The 26751-nt window shown below is 37.6% G+C and overlaps 2 protein-coding genes across 3 annotated transcripts in view; one reads left to right on the top strand and one right to left on the bottom strand.

Moving 5' to 3' along the window:
• The window catches only part of kcnk10b (potassium channel, subfamily K, member 10b), a 41705-nt gene extending 40363 nt beyond the window's left edge, over window positions 1-1342 (bottom strand). The window contains exon 1 of one of the 2 annotated variants that reach the window (XM_057859579.1): window positions 1233-1342. In XM_057859579.1, coding sequence (XP_057715562.1) covers window position 1233 — 1 coding nt within the window. In that variant the 5' untranslated portion in view covers window positions 1234-1342. Of the gene's footprint in view, window positions 1-672; window positions 936-1232 lie in introns of those variants that run through there. The other variant, XM_057859578.1, reaches the window with a different exon arrangement.
• A 3111-nt stretch (window positions 1343-4453) lies between these two features.
• Window positions 4454-26640, top strand: spata7 (spermatogenesis associated 7). The gene is made up of 12 exons (XM_057858569.1): window positions 4454-4657; window positions 7833-7895; window positions 7977-8066; window positions 8792-8839; window positions 9002-9105; window positions 12629-13077; window positions 13149-13194; window positions 15431-15540; window positions 15605-15643; window positions 15739-15816; window positions 18840-18897; window positions 21855-26640. The coding sequence occupies exons 1-12, from the start codon at window positions 4615-4617 to the stop codon at window positions 22431-22433; spliced, it is 1707 nt and encodes a 568-aa protein (XP_057714552.1). The 5' UTR covers window positions 4454-4614; the 3' UTR covers window positions 22434-26640.
• Window positions 26641-26751: the final 111 nt, after the last annotated feature.

The raw sequence follows: 26751 nt of genomic DNA, 5'->3' as shown, positions 1-26751 counted from the left end.
TTGATTGTGTCTAATTGAATAAGGCTTGGGTGGAAAGCTGATACTCCCTCTTCATGGGGCACAAGCTGAGCCCAATACCATCGTATAACTGCTGTGAGTGATGTTCCTTAGACGTTTATGGTGAAAATTTTAATACTTTGACGGTAAAATGAACATGACAGGCTTCAAAACACACTCAAGTGTCAAGTCTGACAAAATCGGACAAAAAAAACTATTACTTCCGGTTACAAAATAATACGAAATGACGTGTAATCGTTTCAAAGACAAATTTTAGTCAACAGAAGAATTTAGTTCAGAAGACCATGTTTTTATTTGTATACAAGAGACATTCAAATGTCTAATGAATACGAATTTACTATAGAACGCTATTAAATGATTATGTTTTGGCTTGCTTTTGATTGTTTGTGCCCGCTTGCTTTGTCACTACACTCTGGCATCTCTGTCTTTTGAGAAGCCAAATAAATAATAATGTAATAATAAATATTTGGAAAAACAACAACAACAACAACAAAAACCGTTAATACACAAATAATTTTGAAAATTAAAAAAAAAAAAAAAATGCGAAGGACAGATGAGTAAGATCTAAAGTCGAGTTTTAAATTTTTTTTTTTTTTTTTAAATATTCCAATTGCTATCATTATTTTTTAAAAATAAATAAACGTATTTACTGACCTTGTTCGGGGTCCCAGTTAACTTGTTTCCTCGGGGTTTCAATTGGGAATTTCATCTTTGCAAAAAATCCGATAAATAATTCATTAAAATCCTGTACAAAAGTAATGCAATCGCTTGGAGTACAAAAAAGCGAAATGCGTATGTAAATGATTAAAGTGAACGATTGTTCACATCTTCAGAGTTTTGTCTAGTCTTCTAATTTTAAAGATCGTGTGCGCTAATGACAAGCGAGCAAATAACCGCATTGTCTGCTGCTCGAGAGTAGTCCCCTCCTTTTTTTCTGCATCTCGTCTGGACCAAGTGAGATACTTTTGATTCTACCGAGGGCAACCCACAAACCACTCCTATCACACACATAAACATACGCACACGAGGGAATGGCACACCCTGTGGGTGCCCACCCAACTTTACGCACTCGCCTTGGGGAGAACAACGAGGAGGTTAAAAAATAAGGATGCGCTTGTTCCTTTATCATTCTCGCAATGATCCTTTACAATCAACAAACACTAATGTGTTCCTTAAATGTAAACCGGCATCAAATATCGATTTCCAATACTCACTCTTGGGTTTGTTTTCCTGGCGGGCACAAAAAAGATGGATTTTGTTATATTATTCCCTCATCCTTGCAGGCAGCCGGTGAGTGTGTGAGCACATGGTGCAAAACGGCGAGTCACGCCCAACCATTGGTGGATCTCAATGGTGACATCATTCATATGTATGAGGAGCATTCTGAATTATTGATGAGCTTTCAGATACCAGAAAGTGGAAGCTTAAGACATATATATGTGTTAAGTTGATCATTTTCTTTGCTTTTCTGCCAATTCTCATAAATAAGCCCCCTCCCTAAATTGCATGTAATTGACTTTCTATATAGGATTTTAACATAAACGGATTTTATGGGGGGGCCAGGCCCCCCGGTGTCCGAAAAGTGTCACTGCATGTAAATATATATATATATATATATATATATATATATGTATAAATATATATATATATATATATATATATATATATATATATATATATATAAAGTGTCACTGCATGTAAATATATATATATATATATATATATATATATATATATATATATATATATATATATATATATATATATATATATATATATATATACAGTGCTGCTCAAAAGTTTGTGAACCCCCTCAACATTTTGGAATTTTCTATTATTTCAACCTGATTTCCTAATCAATCAATTCAGTAGTTTTTTTTTGTTTTTTTAACAGTTGTGTTGTCGAGACTAAATTAAAAAGAGTTTTCATCAACTGATGTAGGTGCAAAATTGAACTGTTTGGTCACAACCAAAACCGCCATGTCTGGCGAAAAGTCAACACTGCATACCACCAAAAGAACCTTCTCCCAACAGTGAAGCATGGAGGTGGGAATGTCAAGATCTGGGCTTGCTTTTCATCCTCAGGACCTGGACAACTCCACATAGTCCAGGGAATCATGAATTCTGAGGAATATTGTCAAATCCTAGAACATAACCTGACGCCATCTGTTTTGAAGTTAAAGCTTGGCAGAAGGTGGATCATGCAACATGATAATGATCCAAAGCATTCCAGCAATACAACCAAGGAATGGCTGAAAAAGAAGAAGATTCGTGTTCTGGACTGGCCCAGTCAAAGTCCTGACCTAAATCCCATTGAAATGCTGTGGCGGGACCTGAAGCGAGCAGTTCATGCCAGACGCCCATCAAACCTCTCTCAACTGACTGCGTTCTGCAAGGAAGAATGGGCAAAAATCCCCCAAAGTAGATGTGAGAGGCTGATTAGTCACTACAGAAACCGTTTGGTTGAGGTAATCTCTGCAAAAGGAGGCGCAATATCCTATTAACTGAAGGGGTTCACATACTTTTGCACACATGATATCTGAGTTTTTCTTAAATCAACCACTTTTGTTAAATAAAGAATGACAATATAACTATTTCTTTTGTTTCAGTCCATTATTTGGAATGTCAGTATTGTGGATTTGGGTATAACTTAACATTTAATAAGGTTATTTTAGTTTTTTTTTACAAAAAATCTGACCATCGCTGTGGGGTTCACAAACTTTCGAGCAGCACTGTATATATATATATATATATATATATATATATATATATATATATATATATATATATATATATATATATATATATATATATATATATATATATATATATATATATATATACATATATATATTTATGTATGTATATATATTTTAGGGCTGTCAAAATTATCGCGTTAACGGGCGGTAATTCATTTTTTAAATCAATCACATGAAAATATTTGACGCAATTAACGCACATGCCCCGCTCAGACAGATTTAAATGACAGTACAGTGAAATGCCCACATGTTAATTGTGTTTTATGGAGTTTTGCCGCCCTCTGCTGGCACTTGGGTGCGACTGATTTTATAGGCTTCAGCACCCATGAGCATTGTGTAAGTAATTATTGACATCAACAATGGCGGGCTACTAGTTTATTTTTTGATTGAAATTTTTACAAATTTTATTAAAACGAAAACATTAAGAGGGGTTTTAATATAAAATTTCTATAACTTGTACTAACATTTATCTTTTAAGAACTACAAGTCTTTCTATCCATGGATCGCTTTAACAGAATGTTAATAATGTTAATGGGATCTTGTTGATTTATTGTTATAATAAACAAATACAGTCCCTATGTACCGTATGTTGAATGTATATATCCATCTAGTGTCTTATCTTTCCATTCAAACAATAATTTACAGAAAAATATGGCATATTTTATAGATGGTTTGAACTGCGATTAATTGCGATTAATTACGATTAATTAATTTTTAAGCTGTAATTAACTCGATTAAAAATTTTAATCGTTTCACAGCCCTAATATATATATATATATATATATATATACATACATACATACATACATATACATGAAAGTTTAAAAGCAATAAAACTGCAACAAAAATGAATGAATTTTTATAATTGGTCAAAATTATTATTCCTAGCACCTTAGATGGTCATTTGCTTTGCATATCATTGAAAAAAAAATTTTTTTTTGGGGGGGGGGGGGGGGGGTTTCTTTGATCGAAAATATTTTTTTTGATTGAAGCAACTTTTTGGGGGGTATTGAATGATTTAGACACAAATGTCCTAATCATGATATGGCCCAAACACAAAAACGATTGCTTCAATCAAAGACAACTTTTTCAATGAAAAATTAAGTGTTCAAATGCAAATTTTTCAATCGCAAATATTTTTTCGCATTCAAAAACTTTTTCTATGATTGAAATTTTTCTTTTTTTTTGATTATAGTGATTTTCTTTTTCAAAATCTGCATTTTTTTGAGGCAACTTTTTTTTGGACTGATAATAAAACCAAAAATGTCCTAGCCAAAATGTGGCCCCAAAACAGATCAACATTACTACATTCAAAAAGTTGCTCCAATCAAAAGAACTTGACTTCAATTAAAAAAAAAAAAGTTTCAAATTTATTTTTGCATTCAAACATGTTGTGCCCCCCCCCTGCCCCAAAAGTCAAACTCCGTCTATGATTGGATGCACCCATTGAAAATGAGATAGATCTATGTATATGTATTGAAGGTAAGATGCCTCGGGTATGTTATCAACGTTATTCACTAAGGGTTTAAAACAATTTAAAATGATTCAAAACTTAGAAATGTGCGAAAATTTGCCAATGTGTCTCATTTTTTGCCTCCAACTTCCGGCGTATCTGATGCCCATCAGCGCATGCGCATGTCACGACCTGACGTAATCACTCTTAGCAACCGGCATGGCGACGGTGAAGCTTTGCAAGGCTCCGTGACTTTCTTGAAGCTAGCATTACCTTGCTATCATTTATCGCCTCGGCTCTTTAAAATGTTAACAGTTGATCGTGATACATTTTCTGGATGTGTTGAGGTCTTGCTTGTGCGGTTTGGGGAGGATTTTGGAGAAAATGGGATACGCTAAAAGCAGCGTTGACATGGATTCGAGAAGAAGTATGTAACGTGCTTAGCGTTAGCATTAGCGTTGTGTCTGGCAAATAATGTACTGTAATTGTTTCTTAACTTGTTGCATACCATTGGTAACGTTGGAGGTCCAATTCGTTTAAAGTGAGAGGATTAGCTTTAAATGCTCGTCTATGAATGCCATTGACGGCGCGAGACGTCCATCCATTATGATTTGGAAATAAACATGAAGATTTAGATTTAGCAGCAAATTGGCAAATGCGAATTAATAATCTAATACCCCTCTCTCGCTCACTCTCCTTTTACAGTCATGCAAAAACACCTTTTAGACCACAAAGTTTTCTCTTTTGGTTAATTTTAATGCGTAGTAACAGTAATTGGGCATCATGTGACTAACAGATAAAAGGAAACTTGGAAAGTGCCATTTTGGGAAGATCATTTGATGTAAGAACTTGAGTTCTGAACAGGGGCGGACTGGGACTAAAAAGCAGCCCTGGACTTTGACTCGGCCCAGCCCACAACAATCGCTATACGAAGGGAAACAGAAAAAGACTTTTTTTTTTTTTTTTTTTTTTTTACATTTTATTGTAAAATGCATCAATTTCGTGCACTTTGAGAGAAAATGAAGAAAATGTGTCTAGACTGTGACTGTCTGACTTGGCGATCAAAGTACTGCAAGGCTGAACTGGAGTTGGGTTCATTTTCTGTACTAGCTCTATGATCAACCTGAAAAAAAAAATGAAAGAATTTATTTTTCAAAGCAAGTTTTATGTATCTAATTTATTATAATATATCTCTATATATCTGTCTATAAAATGATTTCATTGTTTATGCCATAATTCAGTGGTCGCCAAACTATTCCACATAGGGCCGCAGCGGGCGCAGGATTTCATTCCAACAAAACAAGACAACACCTATGCACCAATCTGGTGTCTTACAAGTGCAATCAGTTGATTGCAGTCAGGTGCTTCGTTTTTTTAGCAGAAACTTCATTGGTTAAACTGTCGGTACTCGATCGGTTGAAACAAAAACCAGGCCCCACAGCGGCCCTTGAGGACCGGTTTGGAGACCCCTGCCATAATTAATCTTGCTATACAAATAATAAATTTAAGTGAAAATACAATAAACATTTCAAGACAAATCCTGGATACATAACATTCACTGGAAAGTATTAACCAGAAAACAAAACGATATATACTTGATTAAAAAAATATATATCATGTCAATTTAACTTACTAAACTTTAAAGTAAAACCATTCATTTTATTAATATTTTGTTATATTTCTTCTGAATTAATAATGCTGCTGCGTGTCCATACGTTGTTTTACAGCTAAAATATTTTTCCTTAGGAGAGTGACAGTAGGACTAGCATACTGTTACTTGACACGATTGCAAACGGACCAGCTGGCACGAACCCTTTAATTATCATTTATTTCATTTAAAATGTAGCTACCTGGTGGATAACAATTGCCAGTATACCGAGCAAGTGACCCTCTTCATCCCTTTTTACTTGCCCTGCGCTTGTCTGGGGAACTTCCACCAGCTTATCATTTCACCCTCCCTCTTCTTTTCTCTCTCCCTGCACCGGCTGCATGTCAGAGCGGCTCCCGCTACCCCTATCACCATCGCCGGGGGCTGGGCTGCTGTTACCCGACGTGGCCATTGCAGCCAGACTGCTGCTTGCGAAAATATTTGTCAACTTATGACATTTTAATGCTTTGCTCTCCAGTTTCTTTAATTTTTTTCTCCCTAACCTTCTCCGCGCCACCCTTCTTTTTTTTTTTTGCCACCACCATCCATATTGTGCATTTACACTCGTCGCTAATTTGCTTCTACAAAGAACCAATGAAGTCTACTTTGTGTTTTCTTTGTTCTTCTATCAGACTTGCGATAAACAGCCAGGCGCATTGCTGCCACCTGTCGGATTGGATGCGAACTGTAGATAATGAGAGGCTAGGGGGGATAAAAACAGTGATGTATAATGAATGGCGGCCGCCGGCCGACCAGGGCACCGGCCGTTCTGTGATCCTCCAGAACCCACAGATTACCAGTCCGCCCCTGGTTCTGAATAAACATAAAAACACTAGAAATATAGAAATCATCTTCTGTCTATCTAACTAGCCCTTGCCCCATTATATTTGTCCAGCTAAATGTACTGTTAAAGCAACACTAGGTAACTTTTCAACCTTTCTAAAATATTTTTATAACATTTTTGATGGTATGTCGACGACAACTAGCTGAATGACACCTCTTTTATATCTTGAGGGGGTCTGTATCGCTTTCACAGGCACAAATTAACTTTGAGGAGGGTGCCAGGAACTCTGCCACACAAAAAAGCTACAAATGTGCTGACTGCTTTACAGCATATCACTTCCCTCCTTTCCCCATTCATTACCATTACACGTAGCATATAGAAGTGACATATTATAAAGACTAAAGTCGATGCGAACGCTTTCAAGCAAATTCTGCAAAGATGGCAGAGCTACAAAAGAGACAAAAAGTTTTGTCTGATGATTGAAAAGCGAGGCTACCAGGATATTCAGAATAAACATTGGCCCGGCTTTTACTCGCTGGCGTGACACCCCCACCTTCAACCAAACTCGTCAGTGCTGACGAGTTCGGGTGGGACGGGGGCGCGGTTAGCTTTTCTCAGCCACACGGTTGCTATTGTTTAGCCACAACTGGATTCATTTCCTTATTACTATTCATCCTTCACAATGCCACCTGGAAACAGAAATGTTGTTTAATCCATCTGCAGGCGACCCGGTGATTGATTTTTTATCGATTGATGATTTTACGACACTGTGCGGGTGTGCGCTTGTCCTCATGGGAAACTTTCTTAAGGCAAAACACTACCACTTTTGTCCACCGGCGTCGCTAAAATCGACCAAAACTTAACAGTTACCAAGTTTTACTTTAAGTGCAATACTCGGGTTCAAATTTTGGCTCTTCTTTTCCGCGGTCTGCATGTTCCGCCCCAGTAAGTGCATGTTTCTTACCTCATTCCCCCAAAATGCATTTTAATTTTGGTATTGTATGGTATTGTCCATAGGTGTGAATGGTTATTTTTCTATGTCTGGACCTCGCTTTTGTGGTTGGGTTAGGCTCCAGCAAACAAGTAGCCCTAATGAAGACAAGCGGTGTAGAAATAGATAGTCATATCAGCCAAAATATGAATACATAGTGACCTGTGTTCTTATTTTAGGGAGTGTATCGTCTGTCCCTGGTTCCAGCTTTAACATCAGAGGGCAGGCATCTAAAAGTAGCCGTAAGTACTGCATATTGATATTTTAAGAATTTATAGATTGATTTTTGATCAATATTTAACACTGTCTAATTTATTTTTCAGCATTTTATCCCAACTCCTCCAGTAGGTGGGCCGAAGCAATGATTAAAAATCACATGATGTCTCACTACAAACGGATTTATTCAGCTAAAGGTGAGCCATTAAAAATTCCAGAAATAGACATGCGCTGATTACTGGTTTCAAGGTATACCGTGGTATGATAACGTCAAGGGTTTAAAACCGCAAAAATTTTCCGTCACACAGTGTATCACTAAAGTGAGTACACCCCTCGCATTTCTGCAGATATTTATATCTTTTCATGGGACAACACTGAGAAAATGACACTTTGACACAATGAAAAGTAGTCTGTGTGCAGCTTATATGATAGAGTTAATTTATTTTCCCCTCAAAATAACTTAAAATATAGCCATTAATATATAAACGCTTGGCAACCAAAGTGAGGACACCGCATGGGAACTACGTACATCCCTAAATGTCCAAATTGAGTACTGCTTGTCATTTTCACTCCAAAATGTCATGTGACTCGTTACAGGAGTGCTGTCGGCATTGCTGCAGAATATTTCAGTTTTTTTGTTTTTTTAAATTTATTTTAACATAACATTATACTTATGCTAATGTGTTTTGAAAAATAAAAAAATACTGTTCAATATTCTTTTTTTTAACCCAGATATCTCAACGTAACACATTTTGAGAGCTGTAATTGCTATACCATAATGCCGTGATATTTTGGCTTAAGGTTATTATACCGTCAGAATCTCATACTGGCACATGCCTAACTAGAAATAGTCACAGCACATGATGATGAAACTAGGTCTATCGATGTGAAACAGTTTTTATTTTCTCCTCTTTTTTTGCAGCTGTTGTCGACACCTCGATACCCAAAAGCCTTTCACACAATATGAAGTGTAAGTTACGCGTCCCAGTTTCACTCTTAACACCTGACTTCAGTATACAATAACATCTTCCGCTCGCAGGAAACTTGAAAATTCAAAGGCGCAATATGTATCATGCTGTGTGCAAGAAGTTTCTAGCTGAGAAAATTCAAAAATGGTTCCCTGTGTAAACAGACATTGACAGGAAGAGGCAGGAGCGTATAAAGCAAGGCGGTCGTCCCCAATCTGCGCAGTCATTCTCTCATGGGAACAGCAGAGCTTCATGTTACTCGGCGCAAGTAAGTCACTGGAAGTTTCATTATAGTGCAATTGTGTTTTCTACCTGTGAGTAGGGGTGGGAACATCTTGGTACCTCATGATACAATCTGATTTGCGATAAAAAAAACACCTGACAACGATAATCTCACGATATGGCGATACAACTATTATCGATACATTGGTCAGGAAATCATTCTAGGATATTTGAAAAAAAAACAAAAAAACTACCGTAATTTTCTTTCATTTTGAATCCTGCAGCTTATAGTCCAGTACGGTTTATTTGTTGATTTATTTGTGTTGATTGGTAACACTGTATTTGACGGCGGCGTCATAAGACTCTCATAAGACCATCATGATTATGACATGACACTATCATGGGCATTACTAAAGACTTATGATAGATGTCATTAAGTGTCATCCGACAAATTACAGTGGGGCAAATAAGTATTTAGTCAACCACTAATTGAGCGAGTTCTCCCACTTGAAAATATTAGCGAGGCCTGTAATTGTCAACATGGGTAAACCAAACCTCAACCCTGAGAGACAGAGTGTGGAAAAAAAAAACAGAAAATCACATTGTTTGATTTTTAAAGAATCTATTTGCAAATCATGGTGGAAAATAAGTATTTGGTCTATACCAAAAATTCATCTCAGTACTTTGTTATGTACCCTTTGTTGGCAATAACGGAAGCCAAACGTTTTCTGTAACTCTTCACAAGCTTTTCACACACTGTTGCTGGTATTTTGGCCCATTCCTCCATGCAGATCTCCTCTAGAGCAGTGATGTTTTGGGGCTATCGTTGGGCAACACGGACTTTCAACTCCCTCCGTAGATTTTTTTATGGGGTTGAGACCTGGAAACTGGCTAGGCCACTCCAGGACCTCTTACGAAGGCACTCCTTTGTTGCCCTGGCTGTGTGTTTGGGATCATTGTCATGCTGAAAGCCACGTCTCATCTTCAATGCCCTGGCTGATGGAAGGAGATTTTCACTCAAAATCTCTCGCTTCTGAATCTGAAGCAATGAAGCTTTGCAGCCAATTGGTTCAAAGCTTCGTGGTGGTTCATTTAGTCTTATGATAGTGGTATGATGCCGCTGTCAAATAAAGTGTTACCGGTTAATATCTTTTGGTGTAAATATCCCACAATGCATTGAGGACAGCTGCGGCTTATAGTCCAGTGCGGCTTATCTATGAACAAATGCCGTTTTCGTGTCAAATTTGGTATGTGGCAGCTTATAGTCAGGTGCGCCTTATAGTCCAAAAATTGCGGCAATAAACCGAAACAATAAGCTTATGCTGTGAATTGGACTGAGGTATCACTAGTAGATGTCCAATTCATTTAAACTGGGAGAATGATAAATGTTCATTTGCTGCCACCTTTCCACTTCAAATGGATTGGACGTCTAACGGCGTTCAATGGCAGCCAGTGATTTTAATTTGGGGGCATTTCAGGTCATTTGCTATTGATTTTCAGTCACTTCCTGTTGATTTTGGGGCATTTCAGGGTCACTTCCTTTTGATTTTTAGGTATTTTATGGGCCACTTCCTGTTGATTTTGGGTTAGAGAACACGAAATGAATAGGCAGTGAGCCAAACTCAACAGGAAGTGACCTGGAAATGCCCTAGAATTAACAGTAAGTGACACTTAAATGCCCTAGAAATCGGAAAGAGTGGCTGCGAATTGTCTGGTCTCAAATGAACAAACGTTCATTCACTTCTCCCAGTCTAAATGGATTGGGCGTCGTCAGTGGTAGCCATAGATTATTAATTTTTTTTTTCACACATTGACACCTTTTTAAAACGATATCTCGATTCTTGGCAGGAGCATTTCTATAACCTTTTGGAATAAAAAAGTTTCACGATATATCACCATTTCGATATTTTGTCTAAGGCTGCAGCTATCGATTATTTTAATAGTCGATTAATCGATGAATTAGTTCAAATAATCGAAAAAGGAACATAAAAATTAAAATACCTGAGCTGAGCCTCAAAAAAAAAAAAAAAAAAAAAGAGGATCTAAGTACAACAAAAGAACGATTGGCTAACTTACATAGCAAAAGTCCGCTAGCTTAAATGCTATAAAATGCTAACTATATATATATTTTTTTTACAATGCTCTTAACAAATGGTTAAAACACATATTCCCACAAAAAAAAAAGGCTAAATATACCAATAAAGTAAATTACGAATGCGTTAAAAAAACATTAGCTCAAAAAAAAACTTAGCTTATGTTGGTCTTAACAAACAGGGAGCAGCTGTATTCAGCCATGTGAAATTTGTTATGTCATATTCACTGTTGCCACTAGAGGGCAGTGTATCAACCCAAATCGATAAAACTAAATGCAAACACTTTCAAAACAAACCATTACAACGCCACTTTAATTAAACGACACTATGCGGGTGTGCCCTGGTCTTAATACGAAACACAGTCATCCTTAAGGCAAAGCACTACCGCTTTTGTCCACAGGCGTCGCTAAAATCAACCAAAACTGAAAAGTTCCATAGTGTTGCTTTAAGTAATTGATTCATCTATCGATCAATTAGTTATAATGATCAAGTAATCAGATTATTAACATTTAATGCGTTGCAGAATAAATTTTAGGATATGTAAAACAAATAAACAAGTGTTTATGCTTATGCCAAAATTACACTTTCAAAAGAACATTGAATGCGAATACAAAATAAAATTCCTGTTTCTTCAATGTATGCACTGTATGTATTGCACTTTCATTTAAAGATAAAATACGTAAACTTAGCTTCAAACGGTACAAAAAAATAAATAAATCAGGATATAAGTACAACAAAAGAACAATTAGCAACTTGCATAACAAAAGTCCGCCAGCTTTAATGCTATAAAATGCTAAATGCTTTTACCAATGCACTTAACAAATCTTTGAAACATCATATTCCCGCAAAAAACTGCTAAATATACCTGTAATCTAAATTAAGAATACATAAACAAATATATTATCTTAAACAAAAACTTACCTTATGTTGGTCTTAACAGGGAGCAGCTGGATCCAGCCATGTTAGATGTGTTATGTCATATTGACTGTTGACACTAGAGGGCAGTGTATCCACCCAAATTCATTCATTCATTCATTTTCCATGCCGCTTATTCCAATAAAACTAAATGAAAACGCTTTCAAAGCAAACCATTAAAACGCCACTCGAATGAAACGAATCCTCGAAACAGCAAAATTTAATTTGAATCTTTTCTAATTGAATTACTCGAGTTGATCGATTAATCGATGCAGCACTAATTTTGTCACACCCCTCCCTGTGAAACGTGACGAAATTCCAATCGGGAGATGAAGTCAAATCTGTCATTTCACCCTGTCGAATAAGATAACAAATCAAACAACAGATGATGTGAAACTGAATTAAAACATACATGATTTGCTGAATTAAAACCAGCTACATGTATCAAAACTATTTGTCATTGCAATAACACAACAAAACATAAGACTAATTGGGTGATCAGCTCGGTAAAATTCCTGAAGGTATTTCACTTGCGGTTTACATTTCTTTTTCTTTTTTTAGAGTCGATGTTCCCTGCAGTCGGAATGCCGGCCCTACCTCAGCTCAAGAAACACTGTGCTCTCCACCCCAGGATTTCGCAGTTCCTTTCAAACTAAGGAGATGCCCTTTTCTAAAGCTGCCCCTCAGAATCATCATTATCACCATCGCCCTCACTCCGCCGCAGAACAAAAGTTTCGAAGCCAGGAGTCGATATCGCACTGGCAGCCATCGGCATCTTACCTATACTCCTCGGGCGGCTCGAGCTTTTCCAGGGCGTTCCGGGATCCCGTGCAAAAGACGTACAGCGGCGACTTGCTCCAGAAACATTCGCAGCACTTCACCCAAGACAAGCCTTTCACACCTAGGATGCTGAGGTCGGAAAAGAGCTCGTACCTGTCGAGTTATCGCTACTACCAGGCGCCGAGGGTCACCAAATTTAAAGGATGTGACGACTTAAGATCGGAGAAAGGGTACTCATCACAGTGCCTCAACTTAAATATGTCTCCCAATTGTTTCATGTTGTTTTGCCTTCTTCATGCAGAGCAAAAACTATACAGCAGACACAGGAGTTGGAAGAGCAACTTCAGGTAATTTTGCAGATGGAAATCTTTGCCGATAGTGACCCAATTAAACACATTTTAAGTGAATTTACAAAGTGTACGTGCTTGTTTAAACGACGTAAAAACAAACCCACCAAGATAAGTCATTCAAAATGATTTTTTTCTACATTAAAGGGGAAGTTCAGAATTTTTGACATCCGGTTAATCTTCGAGTTCGCTAGGGTTTAATTAGTCGGTGGAGTTGATTCCAATAAATTCCATGTAGTTTGTTAGTTATTCATTATTTTCAGGGATCCGGGGTGGCTAAGCTAGCCCGAGTCAATGGCGTATCGCACGCAACAAGTCACTTTTGCTCATTAATATTCATGACGTTAGCAATTGTTGCTAGGCGGGTCAAGCTCGCGTTTGTCCCTAATGCTAAATGCATGGAAATAGTGCACGAACCTACCAATTCTGTCCGAAAATGATGTCCCTGGTGCCAAATTCACTGGTAAAGATGTGGAAGAACATAGAAATGTTCAGTTAAAGATATGGCTTGAGTGTCGAGGACTGAAAAAGATGGGAAAAGAGCCGACCTGATCCAGAGGTGGCTTTTTTATCGACACCTTTTTCTTGTGTGCATTGCCTTAGGCCACTGACAATGACATTCTCCTGTTTCAACAATCTATCCTTTACCACCATATGCCCTGTCTTTCTTTTATATTATATCTTTTGGTTGTCCTACGCCTCTGACCGTGCTTGGGGGTAATTTACAATGCTATTTTTGTGTAGCGATTGCAAATGCTACTCAGTGACAGCCAACAAACTTTTAATTTTATCATTAATAACAAATCTTAATTCTATAATTTATTTACACTTCCCCCTTACTAAAGTTGTTTTTTTACAACAGAAAAGGTAACAAAAGTGGCAGTCAGATACCATTTTAATTTTTGTCAGGTCATTCATTGTCAGACAGAAGCAGCATGGCAAAACGCTGCGCTAAAAAAAAAAGTAAAAATATTTAAATGGCTTACCTCTTCATCCTCTGCAGGACCATGGCCCCCAACAAAATGTTTACTGCATACTGTATGAAGGTGAATGGCTTAACCTTGCTATTGGTAAACTGTTGCTGTTGGTCTTTTGGACGTCCGCACAAGTTGATCCATTCTTCACATTTTTTCCTCCCGAGTTTTTGGCTTCAGGAAACGTATGAAGAAAACATTCTTCATAAGTCATAATGAAAATCAAATATTACCTATGCAATCAAATTGTGTTGGCTATGTTAGAAAGTTATTAAAACTTAACTTTGCAGGTCAATAATTGCAGTATTAACAGCAACAATTTTAATCCAGCTGCTCTGCAGAGGAGCAGAGCGGTGTGATATATCACATAGTTTTTTTGTTTTGTTTTTTTCGGGGTGAACTTGCTTGGATGGCCAGACCTGGGCATGTTGGCAGTTGTTTTGAATGTCCTCCACTTGTAGACTATTTTCTGGACAGTGGAATGGCTGATTTTATATTTGTTTTTTTGAAATCCCTTACCAGACTCATAAGCGTCTACAATCTTCTTTCTGAAGGACTCAGACCTTCTTGGATCTCACCATGGTGTTTTCTCTCACTTCAACAGTCAGTCATTGTTGAAAGTATTCTGCATTGAGGAGTGGGGCGAACTCTCTTTAGACTGATGTCAAAGACTGGTAGATGGCTACAAAAAGCATCTCACTAAAGTTATTTCAGCCAAAGGGGGTAACACTAGCTATTAGGTGGAAGGGAGTCCTAACTTTTTCCTCAGTTAGAATATGCATTTTTGTTCATATATTTCGTTTAATGAATCAAACAATGTTATTTTTTGTTGTTTACCTGCAATTAAATCACTTTCTTTTCCAGAGATAAAGAAAAACAAGATCAGACATTGATATGTGAATATTTCTTCATAAAGAACTGAATATTTAATGGGGTGTCCTAATTTTTTCACATGACTGTATACACTATATCAGGCAAAGTCTACCAGAACATCTTAATTATATTTTGGCTGAATCAGAGGCACTTTAAATGTTGGCAAGTGCGTGCTGACTCCCACTTAACATGAAATTGAACTATAGTATTTAATTTCAAACCTCTATTGAGGCTTTAACAATTCTAAAAACATGAATGGCATTTTTTAATGATTTAACTTTCTCATTTTCAGTATAAAACCCTGACATTTGGACGCCGGATATGTAGACTTATTATTGGCCACTTAATGTAATATTGTGAACCTAACATGATGCCTCTTTTTATCTTAGGAACTTGATAAAGAGCAACAGTTGAATGAGGACAAGCACAATGGGACATACTTAACACCAAAACAACAAACAAACAAGAGCCGCAACTATGATCACTTCGACTTATCCAGGTGAAATATTTTACAAAATGACACATTACACGGTATACTTTATTAAAAGCATATTTTCTTCCAGTTTCACACTTGAGGGTGGAAACATGTCTTCAAGTGCAGAGTAAGTTTTTCAAATCTCCGAGTTAATTAACATCAATCAAAATTATACAAAGTATTCGGAGTACATTTCAACAACAATACTCTGCTCTTTGACAGGGACGAAGAATTGATGTACCTCGAATTTATTAATGATGTAACGGAAGACATCTTGTCCAGAGGATCCGTCTCTAACAGGTGGGGTGTGACGTCAGTAAAATACAGGTAGTCCTCGGTTTACGAATGAGTTCCTTTTCTGCGCTGGTGATGTAACCCGGATTTCCGTGTAAGTTGGAATTAACCCTTTAAAAACTTCAAAACACCCTCTAAATTAAAAAAAAAAAAAAACTATCCTAAAACATGTATTCCTCTGAAATGACGATGTCAGACGTCCGTGTGGTTCGCTGATTTTATTCAGCTGCTTATGACATCAACACTTGCAGAATGAAACATAAATAAAATAAAATTAAATCAGTCTCATCTTCAATAACTGCAATTCAAATTTGCGTTTACAAGTAGCTGCCGATTAACAGTTGGGAGAACAAGTATTTGATACACTGCCAATGACAGTGTATCAAATACTTGTTCTCCCCACTGTAGCAATAACAAACGATTAGCATGTATCAGTTAGCGTCCGCACATCAAAAACAAATTACATAAACTTGCCCCAAGTATTCGAGCAAAATTGAAAACGCACCCCAAAAAATACAAAAGGGGTTATACACAGCCGTCGCCTCTGGATGCTTCACAAGCAAGAAATGTGCGCAGGCTGTCTTTTCTGTTACTCGGCCTCTCTGTGTGTGCGTGCCGTGTGTTGGCTGGGCAGGCGCCTTTTCTACGCTTCCTGCGCCAAAATAAAAGCATGCATCGCAAAACAAAAGTCCACATTAAAAAAGAAACACAAAAAAAAAACGACGAGATGCAGGCGTCGTAAAGTCGAAATCACATAAGTCAGGTCCGTCGTAACACGGGGAATACCTGTATAAATAATTTTCTGTTCTATGGTCATTCCCATTTCACTTCCTTGGGGGAATCTTACTGAGTTGCATAAAGAGTTTAAAAACCGTACCGTAATTTTTGGGCTATAAGATGCTACTTTTCCTCCTCATTCTGAATCCTGCAGCTTATAGTCCAGTGTGGCTTTTTTGTTGATTTGTTTGGGTTAATACGTATCTATCTCACTGTCATGTCAGCCACGCTGTGCGTCAAGTACAGCACGCAAAACACATCAGCCAAATTAAAACCCAACTTGTTACATTATTACAAGAATTATTATTATTATACGGTATTATTATTACGATTTTTATTTATCATTTATTTGTTTTGCTATGTGTAATTGCAATTTGTAATAGTACCAGCAGTATTTATTAAGGATTTTGTGTAGGTTTACGGGCTGTGGAACGAATTCATCGAATTATAATGTATTCTAATGGGAAAATCCTGCTCAACATACGACCATTTCGACTTGCAAACAAGGTCCTAAAACGAATTAACTTCGAATGTAGAGGTACCACCGTAATTATGACATGACACTGTTATAGGTAGGGTTGTTCCGATCATGTTTTTTTTGCTCCCGATCCGATCCCGATCGTTTTATTTTGAGTATCTGCCGATCCCAATATTTCCCGATCCGACTGCTTTTTTTTTGCTTCCGATTCAATTCCAATCATTCCCGATAATTTTTCCCGATCATATACATTTTGGCAATGCATTAAGAAAAAAATGAATAAAACTCGGACGAAATATACATTCAACATAGAGTACATAAGTATTGTATTTGTTTATTATGACAATAAATCCTCAAGATGGCATTTACATTATTAACATTCTTTCTGTGAGAGGATCCACGGATAGAAAGACTTGTGACTTTGTATATTGTGACTAAATATTGCCATCGAGTGTATTTGTTGAACTTTCAGTAAATGATACTGTAGGCATGCCCAAATGCATGATGGCAGGTGGAACCATGACTGTGCGTAGTGCTTCCAATTGATATATCTTCTCTGCATTGGGAAATTACTTAAGGTGTTAAGAAAAAGTTCAATTGCTACCTTGCTTCCCCACATTGCTTCCCATGATATTTCTAATCATAGGGAGAGAGATTGTAAGGCTTTAGCCAATTAAAAAAAAGGCTCCAAAGGCTGCCAAAATTCACTCTACTCATTTTATGTTGTGTTTTACATCTCTATATAGGTAAAACGTCGCCATTACAGATTGAGCGCGACAATGCGTGAGTGGGTCCTGCAGCGCATGCATTAATTGCGTTAAATATTTTAACCTGATACATTTTTTAAAAATTTATTACCGCCGTTATTGGGATAAATTTGATAACCCTACCTTAAGCCTAAACTAAAGACTCTGGATGAGTGTAACATAGTATGTCTGTAACGTTGAATACAATTAGAAAACGATTTAATTAAAAAATATATATATATTAAAAAAAAAAAAAAAGGCATGGCCGATATTTTTTTGCCGATTCCGATACTTTGAAAATGACGTGATCGGACCCGATCGATCGGCATTATGACAGATGTCATTAAGTGTCATCCGGCAACTTTTGTCAATAACTCAATGTATGTCCAGCTCGGATCTTTTACATCCATTCAAAAGTGAGATGATTTGCCTGATGACACTAAATGACATCTGTCATAAGCATTCTTATGACAGTGTTATAATTATGACGGTCTTTTGGCAGTCTTATGACGCCGCTGTCAAATAAAGTGTTACCGGTTAATATCTTTTGGTGCAAATATCCCATAATACAGGTCATCTTATAGTCCATTTCGTCTTATGTATGAATAAATGCCGTTTTCATGTTAAATTTGGTGGGTGGCGGCTTATAGTCAGGTGCGCCATATAGTCCGAAAATGATGTTACATTAGTTTTTCAGCAAATTGCTTAAAAAATATTGAACGGTGAACTGCAGATGTGTGGGGCAACTACCTTATGTTTTTTTTTTTTGTGTGTGTTCCTATCAGTCAGGCTTTACGGTCAAAGTATAGGTTGTAGCTTCAATATGGTTGGGAACGTTCGCTAATGACATCTGCAAAACAAAAAAAAATATGGACGGACAATGTTTCTGATGGGGAAACCTAGGCTTTGACGTCATCCTTTTTCTGACTGGAGCAATTTTATGTTATTGGGTTAATAACCACTTTAGGCAGCTCGTGTACGTGTTGCTACTAGGCTGCAGGATATTAAATGTCCATGTCTCCTTCAAGGGTCCTCAACCGGGTGATAGAGCGGCATATTGATATGAATCTGCATCGTCTGGATGAGGTGAGTATACCTAGGTTTCAGGGAGGGAACCTGGTTGTAGTTTAAAGTACCCTAATCAACTTTGTTGAAACTTTAAAAACATACATTCATATTAAACCAGTGGTTCTTAACCAGGGTTCGATCGAACCCAAGGGGTTCAGTGAGTAAGTCTAAGGGGTTCGATGAAGGTTAAGACACAAAGAGCCCTATTTTCTTACACCAACTAAAGGCAAAGTGTCGTTTTAGACTAAGTTTTGGACTGGTTTGCCCCTAATTTACAAGCTTACCGTAATTCCATTTCTTTCAACTGCTAGCCCTCTATCTAATGGGAGGACAAACTGGTTTGCTCAGTGGAAGGTTGACCCGAACTTGGTACGAGGAAGTACAAGAAAAAGGAAACATTTGCGCATAGACTTCATAATTACAGTGGGGCAAATAAGTATTAAGTCAACCATTAATTGTGCAAGTTCTCCCACTTGAGAATGTTAAAGAGCCCTGTAATTGTCAACATGGGTAAACCTCAACCACGAGAGACAGAATGTGGAAAAAAAAAAAACAGAAAATCACGGTGTTTGATTTTTAAAGAATTTATTTGCAAATCATGGTGAAATATAAGTATTTGGTCAATACCAACATTTCATCTCAATACTTTGTTACGTACCCTCTGTTGGCAATAACGGAGGCCAAACGTTTTCTGTAAATCTTCACAAGCTTTTCACATACTGTTGCTGGTATTTTGGCCCATTCCTCCATGCAGATCTCCTCAAGAGCAGTGATGTTTTGGGGCTGTCGTTAGGCAACACAGACTTGCAACTCCCTCCACAGATTTTCTATGCGGTTGATATCTGGAGACTGGCTAGGCCACTCCAGGACCTTGAAATGCTTCTTACGAAGCCACTCCTTTGTTGCCCTGGCTGTGTGTTTGGGATCATTGTCATTCTGAAAGACCCAGCCACGTCTCATCTTCAGTGCCCTTGCTGATGGAAGGAGATTTGCACTCAAAATTTTTCGATACATGGCCCCATTCATTCTTTCCTTTACACAGATCAGTCGTCCTGGTCCCTTTGCAGAAAAACAGCCCCAAAGCATGATGTTTCCACCCCCATGCTACACAGTGGGTATGGTGTTCTTCGGAGGCAATTCAGTATTCTTTCTTCTCCAAACACGAGAACCTGTGTTTCTACCAAAAAGTTCTATTTTGGTTTCATTTGACAATAACACATTCTCCCAGTCCTCTTCGGATCAACCAAATGCTCTCTAGTGAACTGCAGACGGGCCTGGACGTGTACTTTCTTCAGCAGGGGGACACGTCTGGCAGTGCAGGATTTGAGTCCCTGGCGGCGCATTGTGTTACTGATAGTAGCCTTTGTTACTGTGGTCCCAGCTCTCTGTAGGTCATTCACTAGGTCCCCCCGTGTGGTTCTGGGATTTTTGCTCATCGTTCTTGTTATCATTTTGACGCCACGGGGTGAGATCTTGCATGGAGCCCCAGATCGAGGGAGATTATCAGGGGTCTTGTATGTCTTCCATTTTCTCATAATTGCTCTCTCAGTTGATTTCTTTACACCAAGCGTTTTACCTATTGCAGATTCAGTCATCCCAGCCTGGTGCAGGTCTACAATTTTCTCTCTGGTGTCCTTGGACAGCTCTTTGGTCATGGCCATACTAGAGTTTGGAGTGTGACTGACCGAGCTTGTGGACAGGTGTCTTTTATATCGATAATGAGTTAAAACAGGTGCCATTTATAAAGGTAACGAGTGGAGCCTCGTTAGACCTTGTTAGAAGAAGTTAGGTCTCTTTGACAGCCACAAATCTTGTATGTTTGTAGGTGACCAAATACTTATTTTCCACTCTAATTTGGAAATAAATTCTTTAAGAATCAAACAATGTGATTTTCTGTTTTTTTTCCCACATTCTGTCTGTCATGGTTGAGGTTTACCCATGTTGACAATTACAGGCCTCTCTAATCTTTTCAAGTAGGAGAACATGCACAATTGGTGATTTTTCTAAATACTTATTTGCCCCAGTGTATATTGAGGGGACAGATTACCCAGACACTGCGGCACGCCTTTTTGTAGGGGGCGTCCCACACTCTGCTTCAGTTATTAGCAGTCGGTCTTAGTTCTTCTCAAACACATGCAGCGACCCAACGCCGGATTTAGGTTGAAAAAGTACGAAAGCTGTATCGCATACACACAGGAAGGATTGTCTCAGGAGTGATTTGTTCGAGGATTCAAGGTAATTATTATATTTTTCGTACCATGCATGCATTTTGAAACGTTGTGAAAAAATCAGTGGGAGAAATTAGCCGCTACAGCATTGGCGTAATACTTCGCGATATTTACGTAAAATAAATGCGAACTGCCTGTTTTTTTGCTTTTTGCTAAGAATCGAAACTGTTTTACGACCATATCTTTAAAGAATTCAGGGATTTAAGCATTTATTCACAAGAATTTCAACGTGAAAAGCTCTTTGTGGTGATAAGGCGACCCAGCAGTTGCTTAAAGACTAGCAGCACATTCGAAATATTTACGTAAAATAAATGCTAACTGCCCATTTTTTTTGCTTTTAACCAAGAATCGAGATTGTTTCGTCCTGGGTTCCGTCAATACATTATGAAGTCCGATTTGCGTCATGTTTTACACTACAAAAATAGTAAGTGATGCAAGGAACACTAAACTGAGAATATAGACATGAAAACAAGACATTAATTTTTTAACGTGAAAATTAATAGCAAAAGGCACAATTATTAGTAGTGTATTTGAAATTTGAAGTAATTTGAATGGGAATTCACTCAGATATTAGCTTGCTATAGCTTAGCTATAGCAGTTTTGAATTAAAAAAAAAAAAGCTTTATTACTTATTTCCAAAGGGTTCGATGAATATACATGTAAAACGTGGGGTTCAATGCCCTTAGCAAGGTTAAGAACCACTGTATTAAAGTACAATATATTCAAAGTGCCACTTGATTGTTTTAGGCTAAAATGCGCCACCTTCTGGATATCCTGCGCAACAACCTGGACGAGCCTTCCTCTGCGTCCTCTTACAGCGAGGAGCTTGTGAAAAAAGACTTGTTGGATTCTCTCCTAGTGACTCCTGAACCAACACTGGAACAAGTGAAAAACGAAGGGGACAACAGCCTCTCTTTTTATAAAAGCAAATGTGAAAATTCTCCAGCGCGGTGTCAGGAGCCCGTGTTAAACACCACACCACTGTGGTCTCCTGAAAAACGTTTCTCGCTAACAGGGAATGAAAAGGCCGACGAGGAGGTGAATCGGGAAGAAAGCGAGCTTGAGGATGCTAGCAATAATGAAGTAAAGGATGTAGAACACTACCGGTTGTTCGCGACGGAGCAGGAAGAGGCAGACGGAGAAACCAGACATGAGGAGTTCCTTCAGGACCAGGTTGAGGTGAATTTTACAGAACAATCCAAAGATCTTGAAGACCTGGAAAGAAGGTTTTCAGAGTCGCTGCATGTCGATCAAGATGACACATTGGACTTTAGTAGTGAGCAACAAACAAATACACTGACGTCCGTCAGTGAGAACGACTTTTGAATGTTGCCGCTGAACGTTGAAACCTCATTGTTAAAGGGATCCTGCGAGTTATCTGCATTACAGCTTTTGATGACCGCTGTATGTCATGGCAACTGTTATTTTTCACGCTGATCCTTACATCAGACAAGCGTATAAGAAATGGTTGTCAACACTGTCCCAACTACCTTTTGAAGCTGGCCCTACCTTTCTACCAGAAAAGTAATTTATGCATTATAGCAAATGGTAGTATTGTTGAATATCCAAATATCCAATTTGCAGATGCTGCATTACTTAGTGAAAACATAGGCACTGCCATACTTACCTTTGTTAAGTTACATCCAGTGAGGAGCAGAGGTCTGAAATTTCAATCATAGATGCATTTCCACTTATAGAGACATAATCTAAAAAAATCTGGAACCCACATTGTATTATTTTTCAATAATTTGTAATTTACTGGGGTTCGTAAGTATTTATAGCCCTGAGAAAATCAGTGCTAATATTTAGTGCAGATGCCTTTGTTTGCAATTACAGAGGTCAGACGCTTTCTGTAGTTCTTCACCAGGTTTTCGCAGATAGAAACAGGGATTTTGGCCCATTCCTCCGCACAAATCTTCTCAAGATCTGTCAGGTTTCGGGGCTGTCGTTGAGAAACTTGTTTCAGCTTCATCCAAAGATTTTCTATTGGATTGAGGTCTGGAGACTGGCTAGGCCACTCCAGAATCTTGATATGTGTTTTATGCAGCCAGTCCTTGGTCAGCTTAGCTGTGTGCTTCAGATCATTGTCATGTTGGAAGATTCAGCCACGACTTATCTTCAAGTCTCTGACTGAGGGAAGTTGTGGCTCAAAATCTGACGATACATATCACCATTCATCCTCTGCTTTATACAGTGCAGGTGTACTGTCCCCTTTGCCGAAAAGCAGCTCCACAGCATGAGGTCTCCACCCCCATACTTCACAGTTGGGATGGTGTTCTTGGGATTGTACTCATCAGTCTTTTTTTCTCCACAGACGATGATTAAAGTTTCCACCAAAAAGGTCCACTTTGGTCTCATCTGACCACATGACTTTCTCCCATGACCCCTCTGCATCATTCAGATGGTCCCTGGCAAATTTCAGATGGGCCTTCATATGTACTGCCTTCAACAGGGGAACCTTCTGAGAATGCATGATCTGAAACCATTGCACTGTAATGTTCTACTTACATTAGCCTTTGAAACTGTGCATCCAGCTCTCTTCAGGTCATTGACCAGCTCCTGCCATGTAGTTCTAGGCTGAGCCCTCACTTTTCTCATCGTGAGTGATGCCCCACGAGGAGAGATTTTACATGGAGCCCCAGTCCGAGCTAGATTCAGTCATGTTTAGCCTTTTCCATTTTCTAACAACTGTTACAATTGTTGATTTATTCTTACCAAGCTGCTTTCCAATTCTCCTATAGCCTTTTCCAGCTTTGTAGAGCTCAACAATTTTTTTCTATTGTGTCTTTCGAAAGCTCTCTGGTCTTGCCCATGGTAGCAGTTGGATTATGGCTGACTGTGGGGTGCACAGGTGACAATAATGGGCTTTTTTAGGGGTAGAATGACAACTCTTTGTATGTCATAATTATTGCTGATTCTCAGGGGTAGAAATGCTTCTGAACACCAGTAAATTACAAATAAATTATTTAAAAAATCATACAATGTTATTTCTGGATTTTTTTTTTTTTTTAGATTATGCCTGTATGAGTGGAAATGCATCTATGATTGACCTTTCAGACCTCTACCTATTTTTTTCTAAGTGGGTGACTTGCAAAATTACAAGGAGTGCAAATACTTCTGCTCGTATATACTTCTGTGAGCTGTTTCACCGAAACCACGGTGGCAAAATGATGCCCTCACAAATTGCATTCTGGTATTTCATCAATTTTATTTGTTGATATTTTTAAATTGATTTCAAATGCTATTGTTACCATGGCAGCTTAGGAGTTCTTAAAGGCAAGTATGTCTCGTCTTTGCCCATTTTCTCAGATTTCATAATCTTAAATGTCCTAAAGTTTGAACAAAAAAAAATGTGAACTTTTAATTTAAAAAAATCTTTGCAGTTCGAAGCGTTTCAAAAACACAATTTTTAAGAGGGGTGAAACTCATTTTGGCATTTTTTTGACCTACTTTACTGTGAATCTTCTGTGATGCTATGTAATGATGTATAATGCAATGCTGCTGTCATTTTTCAGGACATCTGTGGAAAAGTTATTTTTTCTGAAAGGGAAGAATGTTGTGTGTTATTTACCGTTCAGTCATGTTTGTTTGCTATTTGGGGGAAAGGGGTGTAAAATTCTTGCTTTGACCAAAGTATATTAAGGCTTAGCTAGGTATACAATATAGAGTGGTACATCTACTTACGTAATTAATTGGTTCTTGAAGTAGTTTCTTAACTTGAAAATTCTGTAACTAGAGACGTGTTTTCCATGTACATGCCCTAATCTGTTCCGAGCCCCCCCAAATTCAGACATAAATCTTTTATAATGCATAAAAATGCGTCAAAACATGTAACAAATATGTTACTACTAGATTATTGTACAATAATAATATTCTGAGTTGTGCATAATATAAAAAAACAAGACTAGAGTAACGAATCAAGGTTAGAACACTCATGTAAATCTGTCGGAACACGAGGGGCGAATGAAGACGCTGGGATACACACATACACATACAGTAGAGTTCCCTCTTAACTAATTAGATGCTAAGCAATAGCCAATTTCAGAGCGGCTATAAGTATGTTACGTTCAGTCAATTCTGGGAGCTGCAAGTACCAGCCATACTGTATTTTTGCCTTTGGTGTCCTGAAATTTCTTAAAGAGAGGCAATATTTTCCCATTGAGGCAGGTCTTAACCTGAAAATTTTGTATGTAGAGACGTTCTTAAAACAACACTAGGTAACTTTTCAGCCGTTATAAAATATTTTCAAAACATTTGTAATGCTATGTCGACTGACATAGCAGTAACTTTAAGGAGGGTGGCAGGAACCCTACCACACACAAAAAAAAAACTACAAATTTGCTGACTGCTTTATGGCATACGTCACTTCCCCAGGTTTTCCGTGTTGAATCAAATTAAGCAGGAGGCTCTTGGACCATAGAGGCGCTCCCTCGCATCGAGCCAGTCGTCCACCTTAGGTGCGCTATTTTCTGCTTGGGCTCGAGCCAACAGCTACGGCCGGCCCGACGAGTGGTGGCCATGATTCTTGCTTCATCAAGCTTTTAAGGCTTACCCCATTAGTGTTGCCACTTGTCACTCAAACATGTCTGACCAAGTGCAACATTTGTCTGAAAATGATTCAAACAAAAAACAAGTGCCTTCAAAACTTTTTGCAGTTAAAAAAAGTGTGTTCAAAACTTTTTGCTCTTCAAAAAATATAAGAGTTCAAAATGTTTTGCACTTAAAAAGAAGTGACACTTCAAGTAAAAAAAATAATTTCAAATAAAAATAATATTTTTAAAAATATACATATATTATCTTTAAGAGATGGCAATTTTATTTTTGCAAAAGTAATTTAAATATTTTTTTTCGATTGGAGCAACTTTTTTGGGGGATTGAATTATTTAGACACAAATGTCCTACCTATAATTTGGCCCAAACACAAAAAAGATGGCTTCAATCAAAGAATCCAAATTTTTGGGTCTCAAATATTTTTTCGCATTCAAAAACATTTCTTTATGATTGGAAAGTTTTTGAAATATTTTTTTGATTGAAGTGATTTTTCTTTTGAAAATATTTTGCAACTTATTTTTTGATTGAATAATAAACACACTAATGTCCTAGCCAAAATGTGGCCCGAAAGCAAAACGTTACTTCAATCAAAAAAGAAGAAAAAAAAAAAAAAAAAAATCAAAGAAAAATAGTTTTCAAATGCATTTTTTGGAGTTTCACATTTATTTTTGCATTCAAACACTTTTTTTTTATTGAAGTGACTTTTTGTGATTGAAAATATATATATTTTGATGAAACTTTTTTTTTTTTTGATTGAATTATAAAGACACAAATTTACCTCCATAGTCCACCTGCGTTGCTAAAATCGACCAAAACTGAAATGTTACCTAGTGTTGCTTTGAGTTGAGGTACCACTGTAGTTTTGTGCCCAGGCATTTATTGCCGTAGCTTGCAGTTTGCTGTTTGAAATTTGTTATGTCATCAAAATGTGTGGCTGAATTTCTATGTTGACTAACAGATTTGAGTCACCACAAGGTGTCTTTTGAATATGCAATAAAAATGTTTTTACTGTTTTTTTTAATTAATTTATTTTACACGACATATGATTGGCGGGGAGGGAAGAATGTGAAGCTATTTTGCAAACAAACACCGG

Source organism: Corythoichthys intestinalis, chromosome 15, assembly GCF_030265065.1.
Source record: "Corythoichthys intestinalis isolate RoL2023-P3 chromosome 15, ASM3026506v1, whole genome shotgun sequence".
Taxonomy (NCBI): Eukaryota; Metazoa; Chordata; class Actinopteri; order Syngnathiformes; family Syngnathidae; genus Corythoichthys; species Corythoichthys intestinalis.
This window is presented reverse-complemented; position numbering and strand designations above follow the sequence as displayed.

Coding starts and splice junctions, on each gene's coding strand:
- spata7 (XM_057858569.1), top strand. CDS start 4,615: ATGGGATACGCTAAAAGCAGCGTTGACATGGATTCGAGAAGAA. Junction 9,106..12,628: donor CTTCATGTTACTCGGCGCAA/GTAAGTCACTGG, acceptor TTCTTTTTTTAG/AGTCGATGTTCCCTGCAGTC. Junction 13,195..15,430: donor AGTTGGAAGAGCAACTTCAG/GTAATTTTGCAG, acceptor TTTTTATCTTAG/GAACTTGATAAAGAGCAACA.